The sequence below is a fragment of the Haplochromis burtoni genome, unplaced genomic scaffold (assembly GCF_018398535.1).
Source record: "Haplochromis burtoni strain Fernald_Lab_line unplaced genomic scaffold, NCSU_Asbu1 Contig_58, whole genome shotgun sequence".
NCBI classification, from domain to species: Eukaryota; Metazoa; Chordata; class Actinopteri; order Cichliformes; family Cichlidae; genus Haplochromis; species Haplochromis burtoni.
In genome coordinates this window covers 1382442-1405559 of record NW_024582419.1, presented here as the reverse complement: position 1 = coordinate 1405559, position 23118 = coordinate 1382442, and the positions used below count along the sequence as shown (strand labels likewise).

The window sequence follows — 23118 nt, the reverse complement described above, 5'->3', positions numbered from 1 at the left end:
CCCCCCCGAGCTTCATGCTAATATCAGTATGCAAACATGCCAGAAATATATTGGCTAATTTTGTTGTTTTATTAATTTAACCTTTCAGTTTAACATGTTAGGATCATGCACAGTATAAAAGACGAAATTAGGTACTATTACGTCACCCACTGGTTAGTGAAGTCCCGTTAGGCTTGAGTTGAGCATTTTCGGCATTGCCATCATGAAAATGACAAGAAGATCTATGACAATGACAGCAGGGACATGAGCATGTTCTGGATAATCCTCCGAGCAACTGAGTCCATAAACCCAAGAGGAAAGTGTTCACTGACATCACAGAGCAAGTGTTTTCCCAGAGACACAACCAAAAATCTTTTTGGCGAGGTCGGGCGTGTGCAGAGAAAGGGACAGTGGATGTTGAATATGGAGCTTTCAGCGTGAAAGAAAAGAAAGCCAGCAGAAGATTCATTGATGTAGTTTATGGGGTTCATGCAGAGGGTTTGTGTGACGGGAAGATGCTGAGGATGGGGCTAGATGGGGACAGATGATCTGCTGCGGTGAATCCTAAAGGGTTAGCATATTTAAGACACTTCTGCACTGTCTGTGAAAAAGCACAAAAACATAACCTGGAGGCTGGAGCCTGAGGATATATCTACAATAACTCTTAAATAACACTTCAGCTGCTCAAAAGTATGTTTACCCTTCCTAACTTGCGTCTAATCATTGTTTTCTTTTTTTGGTGCGTGCCAATTATGGGTTATTTGAAATTTTAAGGTCTCTAAAATAAAAAAGCATAACTAAATTGCAGAAAATCACTGTTTAGTTTTAGCTGAACTGGTCACAGTTAGTGGTAAGCAAATGCAAGTCTATGTCACAAAGGCAAAAAATTGTCAAAACATCCAACTCCCCTCGTTCGGTTTGTGAAAGAGATATCGATCGCTGCATTTCCACTTTCTGTGTGTGTGTGTGTGTGTGTGTGTGTGTGTCTGAGCAGCAGCCTCTGACTCAGTGCTGAATGGGTCCTAGAGTCACATGGCTACATGTCAGCAGGCTGGAGGAGGAAACGTAATCCCGAGGAGGAAGGCTGGCGTTATCAGTCTGTGCATGTTGGTCTGAGAGGGCATTCGGCTCGACGAGACACTCCACATCTCTAACACACTCTCTCTCCTTCTTTTTTTTTGTCTTCCTATCTGTCTCCTCTCCCTCTGTTTGTTTTCTCCCTGCACTCTGATCAGCCCCGGGTCTGTATTCACAGCAGAGTTCAGAATTGCACTACAATGTCTGCGGTGGCTTCTCTGCAGTAAAGCACACAAAGGTATGGTACAATCAATAATCTTTTTTTTTTTTTCTTTTTCTGCTTCTTTAACAGTTGCTAGGTTTTCAACTATTTGCATTTGTCACATTTGTATGTATTTTTTTTTTACAGATTATTGATTTTGCCATTCATTTTTATTTGGTTTATTAATTCATTATTCATATGGGCTAGTGCTTAAAAGAGTAACCTGATCCGTTATTTGTCAAGTCGAATCCTTCCTGATAATGAAACATTTGAGGTGAGATTAGAGCTGACTCAGGGTTCAACCACAGTGATCTGTAGCCAGCTGTAAACAAATCAAAATATGCTCCACAGATTACACAGTTTGAGGAAGGAGGGAAAGTAAGGGGGTAAGAAAACAAAAAAAAAACAACAAAAAGCCCTTTAAATGATCTTTAAATGAGCTCTCTTGTTGCCCACTTGTGTTTCAGTAGCACAAACATGTTTTTCCAGTGTTGTAAATCCTAAATTGGTGCCTTCAAAGGACACATTTTAGGACTGGATTGCTTTCTAAGTGCTGTGGTTAAATCAGAATTTGACCATTTGTGGCTACATCAAAAAACGATGTGATTTTTCTAAAGTGTTTGTCGCTTCACCTACTTTAGTTCTTTTTTTCTTTTAAGTTCTTTTTTTAATAAAAGGTTAATAATATAATAATAGGTTAGCAACACAGTTAGTGTTTCAGGAAAAAAAATTGTGTTGTCTGTTCAAACCTGCACTGTCAGCTAAAGGAAAAGCTCTGTTCTTTAATGAAACCTCATACTTCTTCTTTCTTCCCTGTCATTGTCCTGCTTTCATAAATACAGGCCAGTGTATTGGTTGAGGTTTGGACATTGTGATCAAGCTTCTATTTCTGTGCACGGGCATTTTTATTGGCAGTGTGCACATTTTATTGAACTGTTCTTTAATTATGCTTTGTTTTTGATAGAATTTGTAGATGTGCAGGGAGACTGCGGTTGGCGCTCACGTGCCAAGCTGCCAACCGAAGCCGGGCCCGGCCGCGGCGTCTTGACAGAACGTTGGTTTAACGCACATGTGGGCTTTTGTCGTGGGTTTTCTTCTGGCTCATAACCTCCGTCCCGTCGTCTGACTGTCTCGTGTATTCATGAGGGCACGACATAGGATATTTTTAACCTTTTGCTTGCGATTAACACAAACGGTCAAATGACATCAAAGTGGAAGATGCACAGGTGCAGAATAAGCAGTTTGTAGGTCTGTATAAGACAGTTTTACTATTTTTCTGAGATTTTCTTGCGCCAAACCATCAGTTCTTGACTCCTAATCCAGCGCTCTGTTTTCTATAACCTGCTGTCTTCAAGGATCCCATTTACCCATAAATGTGTCTGTGATATGCATCAGGTGGTAGGGAACTCTTCCTCACAGAAAAGTTTAAAAACATAGAGGGATTTCCATCAGGAATGGAAATTTACAACATACCACAGAGCCAAAGAGTCAGGTGCATTCATACACTTTGGGAGCGATGAGTCATCACAAAGTACACATCAGAGATCCAAATAAAGAGAAAATGTCAAGCTCTCATCACTCTCCCACTCCGTTATCGTCTTCTTCTGAAAGTGGGATGCAGATCTTTGGAGATTTACAGATTAATCTGATGTGTAATCAAAAGCAAAGAAAGTATTTGCTTTTGGTATTTATTGCAGTCTCGCGTTAGAAACTATAAAATAACATGTTACACGCTACACCCGCTTGTTTTCTGTAAAAATCTGATTCAAGTCAACACTGGGTGTGACCCCTTTGAAGGTAACCATAGGCAGACATAAGCATTAAGTACTTAATTTGTTTGAGGATCTTGAAGAACTGTCTTAATTTCTATTGTTTTTTTAGGCTGGGGCAGTGACTTCTCTAATAAGTAAGTAATCCCAAATTGACTGGATGATGCTGACATCAGTAGTCTCTGGGGGGGCAGACCATCTGTTGCAGGGATACTTATAATCGTGGTCTTCCATTACGTTGCTATATGCTTAGGGGCACAGTCAAGCTGCACATGCTGAAGAAAAAGTGTAAATGTTAAATTCTCAAGCGGTAATCTCCTGGTTGGCACAGTGCTTGTATAATAAAAAGTATGAGAGGTAGATCTGGGTGAAAAATGTTAGCTGTGATTGATTTTATTTTTTATTAATCTGTATGCTTAGAATGAAAAACAAATCATCTTTGTACGTCACTTCAGAAAAGATTAGGCTAGTGTCTTAATCACAGATGGCATGAAAGATGTCACTCATTGGTGTTGAAAGCTCAACTTTACTGTTTTCTTAAACTTATCTTATATGGATGAAAGGCTGGAGTGCCATTTATCAGCTGAAGCTAGAGGGCTATATAGCAATCTGCATCTGTAATCTCTATGGGTGCAATGCATAGCTGTCCTCAGTAACAGGCTAATAAAACACTGAACACTTACCAGTCGGGGCACCTGTCAAGCAGAATGACATTTAAATTTAGATGTCAGGTGGAAGGTTTTTTTTTTGGTTTTTTTTTCGTAAATGCATTAAAATGTTTTTATTACTTATAAATTACATTTAAATGTAAATGTGATTTTATTCATTTTATTTTTGCACCAGGTTATTTTTTTCCCAGCCAAGCTTTAGACGTTGCCCTTTGACCAAGACTTGCTATATTTACACAAAAAAAAGGCATTCAAACAAGGCTGAGTCTTTAACAAATACAGATGAAAAGAGTTCAGGCTAAAGCAATTTAGTATTGTTTCTGAGTATGAAGTCTTTGAGCCTACTATAAATCCAGGCTCACCACTACAAGCCCGTCGATACAACTGCAAAGGCTCAGTAACACAGAGGCTATTTTCGTTGAACGCAGCACATCAACAAATCCAACTACCATGCAAACCAAACAAGCTCCCAGGTGGCTAGAGTGCATTTAAAATGAGCAATTCAGAATTTGACTAGTCATTGGAGCTAAGGAGGAGAGGCACCATGCAGGTTATTAGATTCACGTGAAAGGTCGGCATCCATTATAGTATGGCGGTTAGTTAATGCACGTGGCGTGTTTACCTTGCATATCTGTGAAGGCTCCATTAATGTTATATTTGCATGGTTTGGATTGGTGTATGGTGCCATTCAAACAAGCCTTTTTCAGGGAAGGCCTTCCTCGTTCCAACAAGGTAATGCCAAACCACATTCTGCATGTGTCATCAGTCTCATTGCTGCTTACTGACCTTTCACCAAAATAAAACCTTTGGCACATAATACAAAGGAAGCCTGACTAGCTAATTAGCTAGAGTCCTATATTAAGCAATAATGGGAAAATTGGCTGGTAAAAAGTTTCCTCAGTTACCAAAAGTATTGTTCAAAGAAGAGGTGGTGCCTTAACTTAGCCTTTTGTGAAACCTGTTGCTTTAATAGGTTTCAATGTAAGAGTATACCTTTCAACAAAACAAAAAATTTACAATTTCAACATTTGCTGTGCGTCTTTGACTTCTGTTTAGTTTACACACATGGCACTAAAATTTCAGCTAATTTGGTTGCATTTGAAGCTTTGGACTTGTGTATGTGTGGATCAGACCTATTTTTCAGCTGCTAGAAAGAAATCTGGAAACCACTTGTTCCATTTCTTTCTATAAGTTTACAGCTCCTACTGACAGGCATCTGTCTGTTGCTGTTACCTTCTTCCTGTTTTCATACTTACTTCCTCCCTGAAGGAAAGATTTCCCAAAGCTTTGTGTTTGCACATTTAAAGGCTGTGACTAAGTCTAACACGGAAAAGTTTTCAAGCTTATAAAGAAAAAAAATTCCATCCTCCTCATCTAAGAAACTCTTTACAAAGTACCAGACTCGTGGATGACTCTTGGAAGACCTGATGGATTTCTTCCAGGTGGGAAAAGGAACATGCTGACCTCAGCACTTATCAGTGCCTTTTTCAGTTCCTGCACAAGGGACCCACCAGTTTTCTTTTGTTCAGTCCTCTAAGTGTACCTGATGTCAGACAGAGGACCATGTTGTTTCTTAACCTACCTGCTCGAAAAGGCAACTGCAGTCATTATTGTTTTCCTTTTCTGATCATTATTGTTATCCTAAAGGTATGATTACAGACGTGCCCTTAGGTGGATGAGCTGGTTCCCATAGTTTTCGCCCAGAATCCCAGGGTTTGGTAACTTTATCCCTGTGTAGCCAGCTCTGCCTCCTCCACTGTGGTGGGGTCTAGGTTTACTGAGAAAGTAATTTTCATGCACGCCCAAAGCTCAAACTCAGGCGGACTCTTTTATTACCACTGCCGCACGGATGGGATTATCTCAAACTATGCATGTAATTAACATTTGGTGCAGTGAAGTACTATCTTTGCTAAATCCATGTCCAAACAAAAGTTCAAGTCTGCCTCTTAAATTAAAATTTATATCATTGATTGTACTTCAGAGAAACCTCTATGAAATCGCTCACTGCAAACGAGGTCAGTGATATGATTGCGTTCAGGCACCAAGGAGGCTTATCATTTCTTTGATAGATGCTGTCAGAAAGCCAGCTTTGGCAGAACATGAACCCACAGAGGGCCCCCCTGCTGCTTTAGTATTGTTTAAGGACTCTTTGGGTACCTGATATATACAAAAGTAACCAGTTTGCTTAATTTGGCTAAAGTTTCGGTTGATCTTTTTAGCCTGACAATATGGTTACATTTTACTGTAAAATGTAAACCCCCCCCACATTTATTCAGTTCTGTAAGTTAAAGTTTAATTGGGAGAATTTTTTATTTTTATTTTTATTTTTCCCAGGTGCTTAAGATGGCATCTTCAATTTCTTGCTTTCATCAACAGCCAAGGACATCCAGGGTGCACTCAGAAGTCAGAACCACACCATTTCACAACTTTTGATTTAATAATGAAAAAGAAAATCTAATGAGAGATACAATTAATTTTGTACGTGTTGTACCGAAAGCCCCTTCAATAACATTTTACACAATCTCTACCTATGATTACATGTGTACCATACGTGACGGAGACTCTGGAGTGACGGAGGTTGGCTGAGGCACGTGCTGCCGCTTATCAAAGGCTCCTCTTCATAGTAGCATTAATGTTATCTGGCTCTTATCTTATCGAGCTGAATTGGTCAACGACCTTGAATGGTAGTTGGGAAGCTCTGCAGGGCTTCAAGGCAAGAATCAAATTAAAAGGAAAAGAAAGATGTAATGTAGTTCTCTGAAGTTGTTGCCTTTTTATGGCTCAAATATAATGCATTACATTTTTCTTCATCATAAAAGTGACCAGTTTAAGTCTGAAGAAACAAAAGTGCCTCCCCACCCACCCCCCCGGGGTTAATTGACTAGGACAGTTCACTGTCTGACCTTGAAAAAAAGTGTAACGCTGACAATTTTCGTTTAAATCTCAAAGATATCTTCGTCCTTATTCTTTCTAGATTTGTATTTGGTGGCTTTTGCACTCTTGTTCACCTTGAAGTTTTAAATCTGTCATCATGTGATCCAACTCCCTGATCTGCATCTGGCTCCAGGTTATGCTGCCCAAAAGCTGTCTGAGTCCCAGTGAGAAAGAGAAGGGCTAAAGCCACACCAGTCTAAACCAGCTTTCCAGCGCCTCTCCAGCAACGACTCTACTGCAGAGCCATGAGCAACCCCGATGCTCCCAGCCAGGTTACGGACGCCGTGGCTTCGGTTATTCACGGAGTAAGTACGCACGCCCACATGCACAAAAGCTTCAGCCTGCCCTATCAGGTCAGGCTACACCATCACTGGCTGCATGATAAAGGATATGAGATAGTGGCTCTGATTTAAAACCACATTAAACTAAACACATTGGCAGGACTTAGTCTTTCCTTAGTTTGGTCTTTTCCTATCAGTTCTCCTTGTGCTGGATTTATGCTGCATCAGCTTCCTCTGCCCTCTCTGGCATTGGAGTGTGTATTTTGGACAGTGATGTTCCCTCCAGTGCAGATCTAGTAACATCCAGTTCTCTGCCAACATACAGCAGCTCTGACTACAACATAAAAATGTTCAGGAACGCTCAGAGAGCAGCTCCTGTTGAAATCGCCCTCTTATTACAGCACTGGAAAATATCAGCAGGCACACAGTTAAATCTGTTTCCTTCCTCTTTTCTTAAAGTTGACGTTGTTGAAAACAGTGAAAACAATATTGGCACATAATGAGAGTTGATTGCGAGGCTGCTGGTGGAGCACGAGTTGATAAACATGGCTGGCAAAGGCCTGAGGGCAGCTGGTCAGTGGCCAAAGAAAGCAGAATTCCTCCACAGAGGTTCTCAACAAGGTCCTCTCGTGATTATCTTGCTGCAGCAGAAAATAATCACAATCCAGCCGTGAATACTCTCATATTGCTAGAGCTGATCCGTTTATGACTATGGCTTGTAAATTCCAGGCATACATTCAATTTCATACCAGGAAATATCAGGATTGCGGTTTTATTAACTGATTTACCCACCTTTCCCAGGAGCTCTATCTTTCCCAGAATGACAAGCCATATTTTTGATAACTTTACTGTGAATTATATGTGCAGCTAGGTAGAAATGGGAAAACATTTATTTCTGAATAACCAGTCATGAAGGCCACTACTGACTGAGAGTACACGTTCGTCTTCTGCCGTTGTTTTCAGTTTTTCACAGCAGATCCAATCGAGGAAATCCCACCTTGAGCCTAGCTTTGGACTTCATTTCAAATGTTGCAACTACTCGGGAACTAGACAAAGGTTGAATCACCAGGCATACACACTTCGAAGTCGAATCTCACTAGTTAACGCAGAGAATTAGAAGCATTTAGATGAAATTCGATACAGATATAGAGAGAGAGATATATATTCCAAGGTGTTCCCAAGCCAGCTAAGAGATGCAATGTCTACTGTATGTCCTTGGTTTGCCTAGGGGCCTCCTCCCTGCAGGACGTGCTTGTTTCCCCTCACCTAGGAGGTGTCCAGTCACCACAGCTGGCTCCATTCGATGTGGAGGAGTAGCGGCTCTACTCTGAGCTCCTCCTGAATGACTGAGTCTCTAAGGGCCCAGACAGCCCTTGGAGGAAGATCATTTCCGCTGCTTGTTTCTGCAGCCTCATTCTTTTAATCATTCCCCTCAGCTCGAGGCAATAGGTGAGGGTAGGAACGTACATCAAAACACAAAAGTAAAGCTGTCGATTTATCGGTAAAAATCGGCAGTTTCACTTTTACACTCTGCTCTCTCCACCCCAACAGACTGATTCAGCATCCACATCACTGCAGATGCTGCACTAATCTGTTAGTCTCCTGCTTGCACATTAACAAGACACTGAGATACTTGGAGCACCAACTCATTGAACTGCACCCATTTCCAGGTGTGGCCTTGAGATTGGAGGTAATAGTTCTACAACTGTAATGGGTGGATTTTTTATTTATTTATTTATGTATTTATTTATTTATTTATTTATTTATTTATATCCAACTCTTCCTTGAGTTATGCTACTAAGGCTTAAATTTAGGGATGTTGCTGCTTCGATTGACAGGCATGCCGACCTTTGCCAGTCAGTGAACTGGACCTCTCAACCATGTTTGTGCTGCTGCTGCTTCATTTAAGCATTTAAATGAAGTCATCTGACTAATATTACACCCCGCTGTGGATAGATGGATGCATAGCTTTGCGTATGACTGTTTATCTTACATCCTGCACAGCTCACATCTAATCAGCACTTCAGGATCAGATTATTCCCTTGATCAAATCATCATAACTAAATAATAATAATGATAATAACTAAATAAACTTTCTGTTCCTGACAAAGCGAAAAGGGTAAAATGCTGTTTATTTAGAAGCAGTAAATTCCTAATACAGTGCCTTTTAGATGCACAGACATTCAGTTTGTGTATAATACCAAAGGCATTAGTTGCTATGAAGAACATGGTGCAAAGGGCAGAGCTCCTGTGTTCATTTACAGCACTCTGCATGTCTTTATTGTGTTTGTACTTAGTAGGTTTATGGCAGCCAACTGAGCCTGTGATCCATAATTTCTTTTGGCTGTGATGAGATTTGCCAGTTGGTAGCACAAAGATAAAAAAAATTCTGGGTAAATGATTAACTCCTGAGCGGGGTGTGTGTGTGTGTGTGTGTGTGTGTGTGTGTGTGTGTGTGTGTGTGTGTGTGTGTGTGTGTGTGTGTGTGTGTGTGTGTGTGGTCAAGGAGTGGTCAGTTACTCCACTCTGGATTTTATGTGCTGACATTTTGAAACTAATGTCAGTGGTTGTCGTCTTCCTGCCGTGAAGATCTGCCCTGGTCACGTGACTGAGGCAAACTGAAATGGAAACGCGTTGCCTTCTAGGAAAGGAGCCAGCACTACATTCATACAGGAAAACCAAAACTGTCTCTGAGGTTCACATCGCAAAAACGCCTGTAATGTCATTTGATGGACTTCCTGTATAAGGTGAGTTTGTCACCTTTGTGCTTAGGCTGTTTGTGTGACATTTTGGCTTGATGTTATCTTTCCCCGCTTTCCCCGAACAGAGATTGTTCCAAATGTTGTCTGACTTTACTTCTTAAGGTAAACCTAACCTCAGCACGACCCCTGCAGCTGTTTAATGTTCAGTCTTGTTCTTGAGGGTTTTTTTTTCTATGCCCAGTAGCTCATTTCCTTTTCTCCTTAAACTGCAGAAATAGAAGTTAATAATTACTTCCTTATGTCATCTTAATGCGCGAGTAGTTGCACATAGTCACTCCTCTGATGGTCAGCAGTGAGATTATGAGAGTTTTCTTCACAGGGGCTTACAGAGTTTTTTTTTTTTTTTTTCTTTTCGTCAGTGGTTGTAACCAAACCACAACGAGTTAACTGTTAAATTGCAAAGCAAACAAGGAAATGAACTTCCTACAAAAAATAACGGGGCAAGTGTTGTGGCAGTATTCTCTGTTACTTCTCTCCTTGGAAATGAAACTCTGAAGTCACGGTTTCTTACAGAACATCTGCTGGTTGGTGACCCTAAGCTAACTCACTCCATTCTCTCGGGGTGCAACACATGCTTCCTTCTGCCCCTGCTGCTGCGTAGGTCACCTTATTAGGAATGTAAACAGAGCACATGGAGAAATGGCTTAGTCAGTCCACATTAGCAAATTAGCTGAGTCAGTGTTAGAATTATCGGGGAGGATCCTTTATTTTCTCCCCTGTAATAGTTGTTATAGTTTATAGTTGAGCCTCGTTGGGTCCACTTTAGTTTAAGTGACGTAAAATTTGTCATCAGTGATTTTGAGAACTGCAGGTTTAGACTATTAAACTTTGTTTTGTTTTTTTAATGGGAAATGTTACACTTAACTGACACTGGGACTGTTGTGGAGAACAGCATCAATAAGCTAATAAGGAGAGAAAACTTCTACTGAGTAGAATTATTTCAGCTTATTGGTGCTGCCCTCCACAACTGTGGCATTTCTCGCGAGGTTCCATTCCCGCTTTACAGGTTTTAGTATGTAGAGCTTTATAAACATGGTACACGTGATTCCAATTATGTTAAGGGATGCTACAAAAATCTTAAAAAATCAGCTCTAAACAGGATAGATGGCCTCTTGTTGCAGGTTAAAATAAAAATATTCTTTGCCTGTTGACTATTTCACAATCGTAATCACGCCCCCCTCTTTGATTCCTTTTAGGGAGTCTCACCCTTGAACTTCACGTTGAGATTGAAATGCACACTTTGTCTTTGCGGCATTGAACTTTGACCTTTCAGTGAACTCTTTCAGTGAGCTGTTGGTCGTCCGTGATTGGGATCAGCCCTCTGTGGTTTGCACTACCTCCTCTTTCACACTTTTAAAAAAAATTATTATATATCATTCTATCTTCATTCTTCCTGTGACGTGTATCTGACTCCCTCTGTATGTGACTCATCTCATTGAGTTTGTAAACTCAGTTTGTCAGTTGGACATTTTAAATAAAATGAGGCGTAGAAACACGACCCCAGGCTGTGTAGACTACCAAATTGCGTCAGACTGATGGCTGGGAAAAGCAAAACTTTAAACATGGCCTTTTAAATGCGTGATGCAACAGGAAGGTTGTTGAAATCAGTGTTTGTAATAGAAATTTGAGCGCTGGCTGAGGTAAGACCTGGGTTACAACTCTTCTGCTTTCACACACTGTTCTGGAAAACTGAGCACAATCTGCACTGGGATTTCCTTGCAGTTGATTTACTTTAAAGATATGAGTTAATACAGCGACACATCAGCCACGATGCACAACATGATCACTACAGTGTCTGCACCCCCGCCTCCACTTTGCTTCCAAGTGCTGACTGTGGAGGATTTGCGACTGCCTCACCACACAAATAATCTCCTGCAGCCTCCACATGCTGAGTGTTGGTTTCTTTCTACAACAGTCTCTGCACATGCATGCCACTTACTAAAACCTGCTTTAAAAATGGATGCATTACATGTTTCAGCAGTCTTAGTGCGGCAGATACAGTAAACTAATGTTGAAAGGAAATCTTTCACAAGTGGATGAAGGTTTTAAAATTGGCAAATACAGTATTTGATAAACCCTGTTAGCTATTTGAAAATCGCTTTTAACAAAATATATATTTTTTGAGGAAAAGCTAACTAGACATGCCCCTTTTAAAATTATCCATCCATATTTCTTTTGCCGCATATGTGGGATCAGGTCATGCAGGAAGCAGCTCAGGCAGACTTTCCTCGCCCGGCCACGTCTTCCAGCTCATCCAGGGGGATACAAAGTTGTTCCCAAGCCAGCTGAGAGAGATAATATCTTCAGAGTCCTAGGTCTTTCCCAGGACCTGTTTCCAGTAGGAAATACTTGAAATACATGCCTAGGAATTGTCCAGGAGGCATCCTAGTCAGATGCCCAAACCACCTCAACTGGCTCCTTTTGACACAGACAGCCCTCCTCACCCTATTTCTAATGCGTGACTCATGCTTCGAAGGCAAATCTATGATGTAACTTACAATATAATTGTGAATTCATTTGAACCTTATGCTATAACCTATGATGTGCACCTCCTGAGAAATGCAACTACACATCAGACTGATGCAGCTCACAACGGTGTGAATGGCGTGGAGGGTTGCGGTGTAGGGTCAAGAGTGACTTCTGGTTTCGTCATAAATCAGATTTCCCAAAGAAGTCCAAATCAAGTTTAACACAGTCCAGGACACTGATTCTAAAGGAAACCCCTTTCTGTGGCTCACGCTTCACTCTCCCCTCACTCATGAAAAAGACCCCGATACTTAAACCCCTCCACCTGGGGTAGAAACGTTCCCCTAACCAGGAGAGGGCACGCCACCCTTTTCCAGCTGAGAACCATCATCTCGGACTTGGAGGTGCTGAATCTCATTCTCGACGTCTCATACTTGACCACAAACTGCTCCGGTGCAAGCTGGAGGTCACCACCTGTTGAAGCAAACAGAATGACATCATCCGCAAAAAGTAAAGATGAAATCCAGCCACTACCTCGCTACTTTTATCTTGGTGTTAACTTCTACTTGACTGATGATTTAACTTGCGTTATAACATTTTATATGTAACGCGAGTGGATGGACTCCTGTCAGGTTGCGCCAACACACAAAAGAGCTGAGCCAAAGATAAACAGGCCTTAATGTGGGTAAATAACTGAAATTCGCTGAATCACACATGACTCAGTTGGCACTGAATTAATATTAAATGCTCTAACCTTAGGTGTATGCTTTAAAGTGCTATCAAAGCAGTGGAATGGTAATTCCTTGAAGAGAACAGCACGGTGCAGCTATGAACACTCCTTCAGTATCCAGCCTCACATACAACTCACTATAAACTTTTTCCTTGTCTTTACCACCTCTCTTTCCTGTACACCTCGCTTCCCAGTACTCCTGTCTACTTTCTTAAACATCCTGCCTATCCCACTTATTCTCTGTCAACCTCTTTCTTTGAACACGTTCTTGTACTCCCTCATTCCACAGCCAAGTTTCTTTGTCCTCTTTGCTCTGTCCAGAGGACACACCGAACACCTTCTTGGCACTGCTGCTGAACTTTCCCCAGTCATCTGATAAGTCTTCCCTAGCACCCAGACCCCGTCTCAAGTCCTCCCAGGACTCTGTGCACTGTTCTTCCTTCTTCAGCTCACAACAATTGAAATCCTAAACTGTTTTTATTCTCTGTATTGGATCCATTAGATTGCATTACCGTACATTAGCTCCCTCAACTGCTAATTCTCATACATGAACATAGATCATTTGTTGAAATAGCTGAACCACTTAAACAGGATTGATGAAGAGTGTGCTTAGATTGAATTATGTTACTAATGCATTTAAACTTCTCTCATTTTCTGGCTAAAGCTAAAATATTAAAATGTCTTAAACTCAGTTTTGCCGGGTCTCAAGCCGCACATCTCTAGCCTCGGTCTACACATTTGGATCATGCAGTGCAAATTCAGTATTAAGAGCGTGCTTTATTGTCTGACTCAACCTTTCAGGCTTTTTCACATGTTTAAAAAAGCATTGACTGTAAAATGGCTAACTTAACAGTTCTAGCTCAAGCTAAAAACTGGAAATGCTTATGAAACAAACTGCGTTGTGTGTTTAAGATGGGTCACACTTTTGGTTTTCTTTTCGCCGTAATGAATATATTTGAGCAACGTGCATAAACTCGAGCTCTTGGAAAGAGTCTATTTTCACACTGCTCTTTGGTTCCATGTCAAGTTTAATTAGTTTCATTTAAAGTAGAACCCAAAAAAGTAGATTCTGTTCATCTCTTTTCAGTCTGAGAAAACGTGTCCAGCTTTTTTAGGTTTTCCTTACCTGGATGATTGAGCGTGCATCAAAATCATTTAATGTACTGTTAAAAAGTCTTAATGTGGCTGTAGACATGTGGGGAAAACAGCTGTATTTGTTAGTTTCTGTAATTGAGACAGACTGTAATTCACAGGTCAGATTTTAGTCACTTTTGAGTCTTTCATGTTTCTTTTCAGCCCGTTGCTTAACATTACTTCTGTCAATATTAGCCTTCAAAAAAAAAAAAAGTGTAAGAGGTTTAGATCATATGCACTTAAAGCACCCAGGTAAATATTTAGACTTTATGTGGAAAACGTGGGGATGAATGTCAGCGTCGGGTTTTGTTCTTGACTGTTTAAACACGGCTTGTCCTTTCAGGCCACACTTGTCCTCAAAGCGAGAATGCGAGTCTTGTTTGTTCGGCCTCGGCACAATACGCAACCTGGTGAAGGTGGCAGGCTGGGCGATAGGGCTCTGATTATGGCATCACGAGGCTTTGATAAGCAGGGGGAGAAGGATATCTCCTGCCTGCAGTTCTTTAATAGAGGTGCTGAGTGAAGTGAGAGATCCAGTTTTGTCATGGTGGAGGGCGCTGACGCTTGTTGTCACCAAAAACCGTGCTTTTGATAAAGCTCACGTCATGAGCGAGGTAAGTCACTGAAACTGCAGAAGAAGTGTTGATCTTATTCAATTTACTCGTTTTTTTTCTGCTCTCTTTTTTCCCTACTATGCTTCCCTCAGCTTGTTCTCATACGTGCCGTCGGTTGTGGAAAATTCTTGCACCCCTTCGAGAATCCTTCACACGTTGCTTCCACCTCGAGGGATTCACCGTGAAACCATGATATGAATGAGGGCCCTGTAAAAACAAACAACGAGATCATTTAGCTACACTCTGAGGGCTTCACTCGTCTGGATAATGCGCTGCAGGGTTTTGGATCAGTAATTAAGTGCTGAACGGTTGATGGTGATGTGGATGCAGGCTGATGCTTCAGTTCATAGCAAAATAGCACAGATCTGCTTGGTTATTGGTCCTTAAAGCTGAATTCTTGACTCTGGAGGTCACTGAGGTGCAGTGAGTCTGCTCACTCCTGTTTTTAGGCACTTGTAAAAAAAAAAAAAAAAAAAAGGGGGGGGGGGGGGTGAGAGATCTATGAGAAATTGAACCTTGGGTCAATATTGAACGTTTGCTTGAAAGCCTTTTATTTTCAGCCCGTCCTCCGTTCAGCAGAGGGCTTACCGCTGCTGTCACCTTTGTGTGGCATGCAAAAAGAAGCATGGTGTTACAGGCTATGGGAGTCAGTTTTCCACACTCTTCCTGCACATGCCTGCATGTCTGATCATCTGTTGACCTTTAATTATTATTAACCAGAAAGTTTCCCGCTTACATTTTCTCATCTCGATGGACTTCATAATCTTCGTGTGTCTAGGGGACCTTTGTACATCACACAGGTGCTGTAGAAGGTGTAGAAAATGTGATGTGAGCTATAAAAAAAAACGATAAAAATATTTTACAGCGTGCTTGTAAGTAACGACATTTTTATTGTCGTTTTAATTGAATTACTAGTAGTTAAACTGAAGTTTTGTAGTTTAAACCCATCAGAAAAGTATTTGATAACAATAAGAGTACAGTACCATCTGTGCCAAAACTTTGAGCCTAGACACAAAACTATCATCACGTTTGCTGTTGCTCCCTGCAGCACAGGAAAGCCTAGTGTAGGACCACCATGTTGGGAACATTTAACAGGGTGTCAAATGATTTGCGATCCCCGAGTTTTGCCACCTGCTGAATGGTGTCTGAGCAGGTACTCTTGTCATATCGCTGCAGTCCGTCCTTTTCTCAATATCTCACCGGGAGAGACGGAGCAGGGCTCAGCGGGTTACTGCGACATGCTGCAGGAAAACAGATCTCTTATCACCCATGTGATCCCTGTTGGAACTGATCAAAGCTCATGGCTATGGTTTCTGACTTTAAAGCTCATGTTGAAGAAGAGATGACCTAACTGATGTGTTCACAGCTAGGACAGAACGCCCTCTAGTGGTGGTTTTAAGTGAGGCGCACACTTGTTCATTCTGAGCTGGGTTTTCAGCATGCACTCTTAGACATATGCATATCTCTTCTAACATAGGGCGAGAGGCGGGGTACACCCTGGACAGGTTGCCAATCTGAAGCATTTCCTCATTCTTATTTCACTGCTGTCTTGTTTATTTTCATCTTTTGTTGCAGCCAGAAGCTCCTGCTGCTTCATCACTACACGGGTCTCCGCGCCCAGAAGAGGAGGATGATGGGGACCTGAATAAAGCCTTGGGTGTCCAGCGCTTCCAGCAGATCCTCACGCCTGCTGCTGCCGTGCCTGATAAGGAGCACCACATTTACCATGACGAAGACATTGAATGTGAGCGTGCAGAAGCTTCATAAAGCATGGAGATGCTTTCAGTTGTGTGCGAACAGCTCTGAGGTTGATGTATTTATCTGTGTTTCAGACCACCGACACTCCTCTCACCACATCCACCGGCCTCTGTCCAAACTGCCCTCTGACGTACGCAGGAGGAAGGGCAGCAAGAAAAGGAAGAAGGATAAAGATCACAAAAGCAGCCATCCTCCCTGCAGTGTCCCCATAGAGGAAGGTGAAGATGAGGAGGAAGAGGAAGAAGAGGGGACAGAGCTAAATTCTGTTCTGTCAGAGCGATCTGAGTCAGAGAGAACCAAAGATGTGGAGGTAATCATTTTATTATTAGATTCATTTGAGTCTTTTTAACAGTGTTTGGGAGTGAATAAGATAAAACCCCACGAGAAGCGTTATTTGATACAAAAATTGGTTGAAAATGGGTTTTAAATACAAATTTGCTTCAAGAAAAGGGAACGATGTGATGTAACTTTTCTCTTTTAAACCAAATTGAAACCTACTGTGTACCTTTAGGCTTGTTCTAATTCAGGGTTAATTAAAAGCTTGAATTATGTTGAATTCTGGGTTTTGCAATAGTCTGACAACTTTTCACCTTTGATTTTCTACTTTAAACATAAATAGACTTTAGACCAGAATAAATGTTGATGGGTTCCTGAGGTTTGGTGGAATTTGAGAAGAAACTCTATACTCTTAAACAAACACTAATCAACACTGGGCAGGAAAAATCCCCCTTTTAATAGAAGGGAATGTCAAACAGAACCGGACTCGGAGTGGGCGGCTATTTGCCTCAACCCACTTGAATGAGTTCGCATAAAATCAACAAGTAATAATCAAATGATTGCATGAAACTTTTTGCTCCCTTTGAATTCATACTGAAATCCAGCAACATCTAAATAACTCTGATTTATGTGCAAAAGTCTCCGCAGGCTTTGTTTCTCCATTGTCTGGATGTGAGAGACGTTCGATTTATCTGATTTATTTATTTTTGACCGTGTTACAGGAAGCAGCACTCTCACGCTTCCTTTTCCCTCCACAGTTCTTCGTTTCCGAAGATGACCATGTATCCAAAAGTGTCAAAGAGAGCCCACACTCGGTCCGAAAGCTCGACATCGTACCGCAGTCCGGTGTGGGAGGTGAACATGAAGACGCAACTTCCACAGAGTGAGTCAAGTGTGCTTCATAGACTTCAAAAAGAAGTGAAAAAGGGCGTGATTGTTAGGTTGGTAATCATGCCTTACCTGCCGCGATGACTGCTTAATGCATGTTTTTGTCTTTTTTGATGAAATGTCCTCACAGCCATCCTGTTTGGGTGAGAGCACTGAGGCTCACGCCTGTTCGGGGGGCGGGGGTGTGTGATGCACTGTACGTTACCATGTCTCAGGCATCCAGTGAGCCTGCTGGGCATGATCAGATGGACCAGAGGAATCCTGTCCTCAGAGACCCATATATCACCTGTTGCTACTCAGCAGCCCAGACTCCACCTGTGACATTTACTTTGTTCCTTTTTAAAGAAATCTGAGCTTGAAAGAAGCTGCACATACACCTTTTGCTTATTTTGAGTCGATTAGAGATCAGCTTAACCGCAGAAGATTTGTCTTTTAAACCATTCTTACCTAAAGTGGAGGAAGTTGACTTAAAGACGAGGTTGTAAAGTAGCGTTTACGCTAGACGGTAAGTTAATTATGTCTATTTTTGCTGGATGTGTTGTTAAAATTCTTTGTCCTCTGTCCACATTTTTGCTTTTTGCAGCTAAATGTGTAACTTGCACCGTGCATGCATTTATCAGAGTAGGAGAAGCAGTAGAAGGCTGTAATACTTCGACAATGTTAGTCCTGTTAAAACGAAACAACTATTGGGAGGATTTTTATGTGTGGTTGAGTGTGCACAGTTCCCAGTTTTTAAAGGGGGAAATGTTCAATCCTAAAGATAAAAGATGAAAAACAATCCATTTTTTACTTCTAATCTTTCTGCTCTTCTTTAGTAAACTGCCTTCATCTGAGCCCTCCAGCCCCACTGCCCAGTCAGTCCCAGCCGAGCACACGCCGCTGACCCGCGTCTCCTCCGCCAGCCGCAGTTACGACCTGACAGAGCGTCGACGCACGGGCAACATGACGGGTGCCGAGCAGGCCAAGTACCAGCGCATCCCCACTGATGAGAGCGAAGCTCAGACGCTGGCCTCTGCTGACCTGGACGGCATCAAGAGTGAGTGCGAATCATTTGGCAAGCAGATACTAATCGTGGCTTAAGTTCAAGCCTACACAGACTAAAAGTGTAAAGAGGTATTTAACATAGGTGCCCTCCAGCTAGCCTTCTGTGGTTGTGTTTGAGGGGTGTTTTTGAAGGAAACGCACTTTGACAGTTGATTGAAGTGAGATGTAATGTGAGCAATAAAGCGTTTCTCTCCTGCTTTTTATTGGCTGTTGATATTGTTAAAAGAGGACTCGTTACCTCTTTATGTTTTGTGTATTCTGGTAAATATGTAGCATTCTTTTTATCTGTATTCTGGGATCACCAGTGGCTCACATGACTGCCTGTATGTAAAATGAGCTCCTTGTAATGATAAACCCAACAGATAATCATCTCCTTACTCTGCAGTTTCTGTCTGCTTTACAAAATGATGATTGTTACAGCTTGTAAGGTTGGACAAAAAAATAGTACAAAGTATACTTACCTGCTCAGCAGTACATAGTGACTTATTGTTAAACATAGAAAGAGGTTTTCTTAAAAAGACCGAGAGTGATTAAACAGCATAATCCACCAAATCTCAGGCTGTACAGGTTTGTTATTGTTTCTGCATCCTTGAGCCTCCGGTGGGCCATATGACTTCAATTTCGTCATCAGGTGAAGAGTGCAGGGCTTTGTGTCCACAAAAGAGTGCTTGCTAGCTTTTTGCGCATGTCCAGACTCTTATGAGGAGAGACAATAGACTACAGTACATCAACTCTGCACACACTCTTCAGGTGGATTCCAGAGAAAGCACAACAGGTATGACTACTCATCTGTGGTGTCTCCAGCTGTCTGTGTCTGCTTTGCTATTTGCCTAAGTATTTATACGCAGCTTGTGGGCAAAATGTCTGAGGTGGTGGATCTATTAGAGTATTTTATTTATTAGTAAAAAATCCAACTATTGCTTTTATTGATTTATTCAACAAAACTAAGGTTGTCATAGGTAGAGAGGTGGGATACAGGTCATTGCGGTGATACAGATAATCACATATTTACAATCATCAGTTTGTCTCTGGACTGTGAATGCAAAAAAGAAAAAAGTCCCATTGATGGTCAATCAATGGGGCTTCACTTTTTTTGTTTTTTATCCTGTTTCGAAAATGTTTCATGGATAATAAAGATAAAGCCCCTGCATTTCCTGCTTCTAAATTCATATAAAACTGATGTTCTCTTCGGCTGATTCAAAATCCCGCGGCGAGAATATCACCCCATTAGAGCACTTCACTGTCAGACTGTGGGCTTACTTGTTGGATCGTAGAGTAACTAAAAGTAAAATGGGAGGAAGAGCTTTCAGGCTCAAACTGTGAATTTGGGAAACAGACACCCTCTTTACTTTTAAGAACAGGCTTAAAACTCCTTTTTGATAAAGCTTCAAGATGGGGCTGGATTAGATGACCCTGAACCCTCCTGTAGTTGCGCTGCAATAAGCCTAGGCCTCTGTGGGCTTCCCACGGTGCTTCTTCTTCACTCATTTCTTTTCACTGTATTTGCATTAGCAGTTATTAAACTCTGGCACTCCACATTGTGTCTTTCTCCCGTCCGTCTCTGCTCACCCTAACTGTCAGATGGCCCCTCCTCCCCGAGCCTGGTTCTGCGGAAGATTTCTTCCTGTTAAAAGGGAGTTTTTCCTTCCCACAGTCACTAAGTGCTCATTCAGAGGGGCTGTGTGATTGTTGGTTTTCTATCTAATATTTTAGGATCTTTGCCTTACAATAAAAGTGCCTTGATGTGAGTAGATTATTCTTTTGTTTTCAGGAAATCTCCTAACTACACCTTTTACAAAAAGGTTAAAACACGCTGTTGGGGAATGTCATTTAAAAATATGGTATTACTCACGCATTACTCTTTCTTGTAGATATCATTTGCTGTTAATCTTCACCAGCATTAACACAAACTTTGTACATTGCACTAAAACATGTTCTGCGTGTTAAAGAAGCTGGAGAAATGCTTAAATACAGCTGAACTGATAGCTAGTCACTTTGCTTAGATTCCTTCGCAAACATCAGGGTGAAGGTGTGGGGCCCTTCTCTGTTTGACTGCAGACTGCTTTCCACTGCCCTGTGACATTCCCGGCCCCAAGCCCAGCGTGGGGTAGTGTCCAGGGCCGAGGTGATTTGCGTTAGGGAGCCGACTCCTCCGCAGAGAGCAGCAGCTTATCAGAAACTGTGGCAGACAGGCCTGCATTATTAAATTAGCTGTTCCCGCTGTCAGATGAGGGCCCTGGACTCGGGCCTGAGCCAACATGGTGGCTAATTGTTAAATCCGGACCTCTGTTTCCAACCTTTAATCATTAAAGGAGTGAAACCAGAGGAAGAATTAAGTAGACCCGAGGGCCAAAACAAGGCAGCTGAGGATGGAAGTGTGGGCGTGATATTTGGTCATTATGAAAGAGGTGAGCCTGCAAACGGGTTCACTGTCACATACTTTCTGTCCTCTTTTATCTACCTCCCGCCACCTTAAATCATCCTGGGAAAGTGTCCGTCTCTGGCTGCCGCTCAACAATAGGAATTATTAGATCACTGTCCCTCCCCTTTTGTTCGACCCGAGCAAATTAGCACCTCTGCTCACTGATGCATTCTGAAAGCTTCAGCTCCGGCGGGGGTCAGGAGCCGGTCAAGAAGTGGCGACTTTTTCCAATTTGTCAAAACAAGTCCAACACTTCAGTTTGAGCAGCGAGGAGGGAGGAGGGTTGGGGTCACGCAGTAAGGTGGCTGCGCCAGCGCCAGATGCTCTCGATGCCTGCAGCAGTAACCCTCCTCTTCCTTAACGCCAGCCAGGGCTCATTTTTTTCCAGGTTCTGCCCCAAAGTGCAGGCAAACATCATGTAGTGACCTGACAAGAGGCCCTCCCAATAAAACCTGAAGGTTGTACGAGTGACGCGAGAACCAATGAGTCAGTTCTGGACAGAATTTCATCTTTTGTCCTGGCGAGGCCTGCCCGGTTATCAGATAATGAGTTAAAGCCTTGATGAAGAACCAGAAAAGCCTCAGTGTTTTTTACATAGGATATGCAAGCTCTGATAATGGTAAGCTTTGATTTTTTTTTTTTTTTTAAGGAAAATTTCACTCGTTTTTGTGTTGAATGTGTTTTAACTTATTAACAGATCAATTTAGAATAAACAGGATGTCACAAAAGGTTGTAGAAGTCCTGAAAATATAATAAACTTGGATGTTGTGGTTGTATGTTTGAGTGAGCTCAGAGAAACGATGTTCAACAGATGCAGACTGTCATTTAAGGTTGATGTGAGCTTTTCGAGGTTTGTGTAGGCTTTCCTGTTCAATGATCCGGTTTTCATGGCCACAGTTAATGCATTTAAATGTGAGATTGAGTCGAGGCTCCCTTATGGTCTCAAAAATAGTGTTTTAGTGTTAAAACCTAAGTAATTGGATGTCTGTTGCATATTTCTTGTTGAAGAGCAGGCCTGTTCATTTTCTCAAGTTTATTTGTCAGTGTGAAGCTGTCATCATCTCGGTTTCTGAATTCAACTTGAATGAATCAGCGGATCTGTTGATCTTTGAACTTCCAACACCTGACAGAACCATTTGTCTCTGTCATCATGTTTCTTTCTCCTCATCCTTTCAGTGGTTGGTGTGTTGCCAGCATGAGTAACTGTACTCCCTTAGATACAAAGCGAAGAGGCCTGTGATTAAATGGGCTGAGATTTAAAAGGGTGGAAGGTCAATGTGTGCCATCTCTGGGCTAAAGAAACAAAATGTGCCATACAAACTAAAGACCTGATGCTGTTGTGTTGCATGGAGCTACAGTTTGCTGCATGTTTATTTCCGTTACTCCAGGTCATCGCTTTGAAGATGTTCCTGGCATGCGCCGACACCTGGTCCGGAAGAGCACCAAGAACCAAGTGGTGCACATCGGCAAGGACCACAAGGAGCCGACCACTCGCAGTCGCAAGCAGGATCGCACCCCCCATGAGGTGAGACAACACCTCACACTGACGTCGCACAGGTGTCTTAAATTGATGTTGTTAGTAAGCACTGCATTTTAAGAAACTGCATAAAAATCTTATTATAGCACATTTATAATCTACTGGGCTGAATTAAGAATAAGGTCTTAAATTAGCTTGTGTGTGGTAGTCTGAATGACCCCAATTGAGATAAAGATGTCGAGATAAAACTGAGGAAAGTCAGTTTGAATTGGAAGCTGTCATCACCTCAGTGAAAGTTTAAGAGTTTCTTTGATTTTTCAAATTATTTCTTTACCTCAGGGATCTTTGGAAGAGATGAGTTTAAAGACGAGCGGCTTTTAAAAGTGAAACTCTTCCACTTTTGTAGTGGAAGTAAACAAACACGTTTGTGTGGTTAGAAAGTAAATAGCAGGGCTTTTAAACCCAGTCGTAATTGGTTGGCTCTGTTTTCTACTTCAGATTTCAAATCCTTCAAAGTCCAGGAAATGTTTTCTCTTCTTTCGCTCTCAAATTTAGCAGTGGCTCGACTCTTTTGCCGATGGGCTGGGGAGAGAAGGAGACAATTAAAAATGAATGAGTTCGTTCTTTCCTTTCACAC

The 23118-nt window shown here is 41.8% G+C and overlaps 1 protein-coding gene across 8 annotated transcripts in view; it reads left to right on the top strand.

The window, feature by feature from the left end:
- The window catches only part of slc4a2b (solute carrier family 4 member 2b), a 47064-nt gene that overhangs the window by 14627 nt on the left and 9319 nt on the right, over positions 1–23118 (top strand). For 3 of the 8 annotated variants that reach the window (XM_042220972.1, XM_042220970.1, XM_042220971.1), the window contains 7 exons: positions 1215–1294; positions 6763–6934; positions 16192–16360; positions 16449–16684; positions 17409–17533; positions 18354–18574; positions 22393–22529. In XM_042220972.1, coding sequence (XP_042076906.1) covers positions 6875–6934; positions 16192–16360; positions 16449–16684; positions 17409–17533; positions 18354–18574; positions 22393–22529 — 948 coding nt within the window. In that variant the 5' untranslated portion in view covers positions 1215–1294; positions 6763–6874. The other 5 variants (XM_014333656.2, XM_042220969.1, XM_042220973.1 and 2 more) reach the window with 5 other exon arrangements.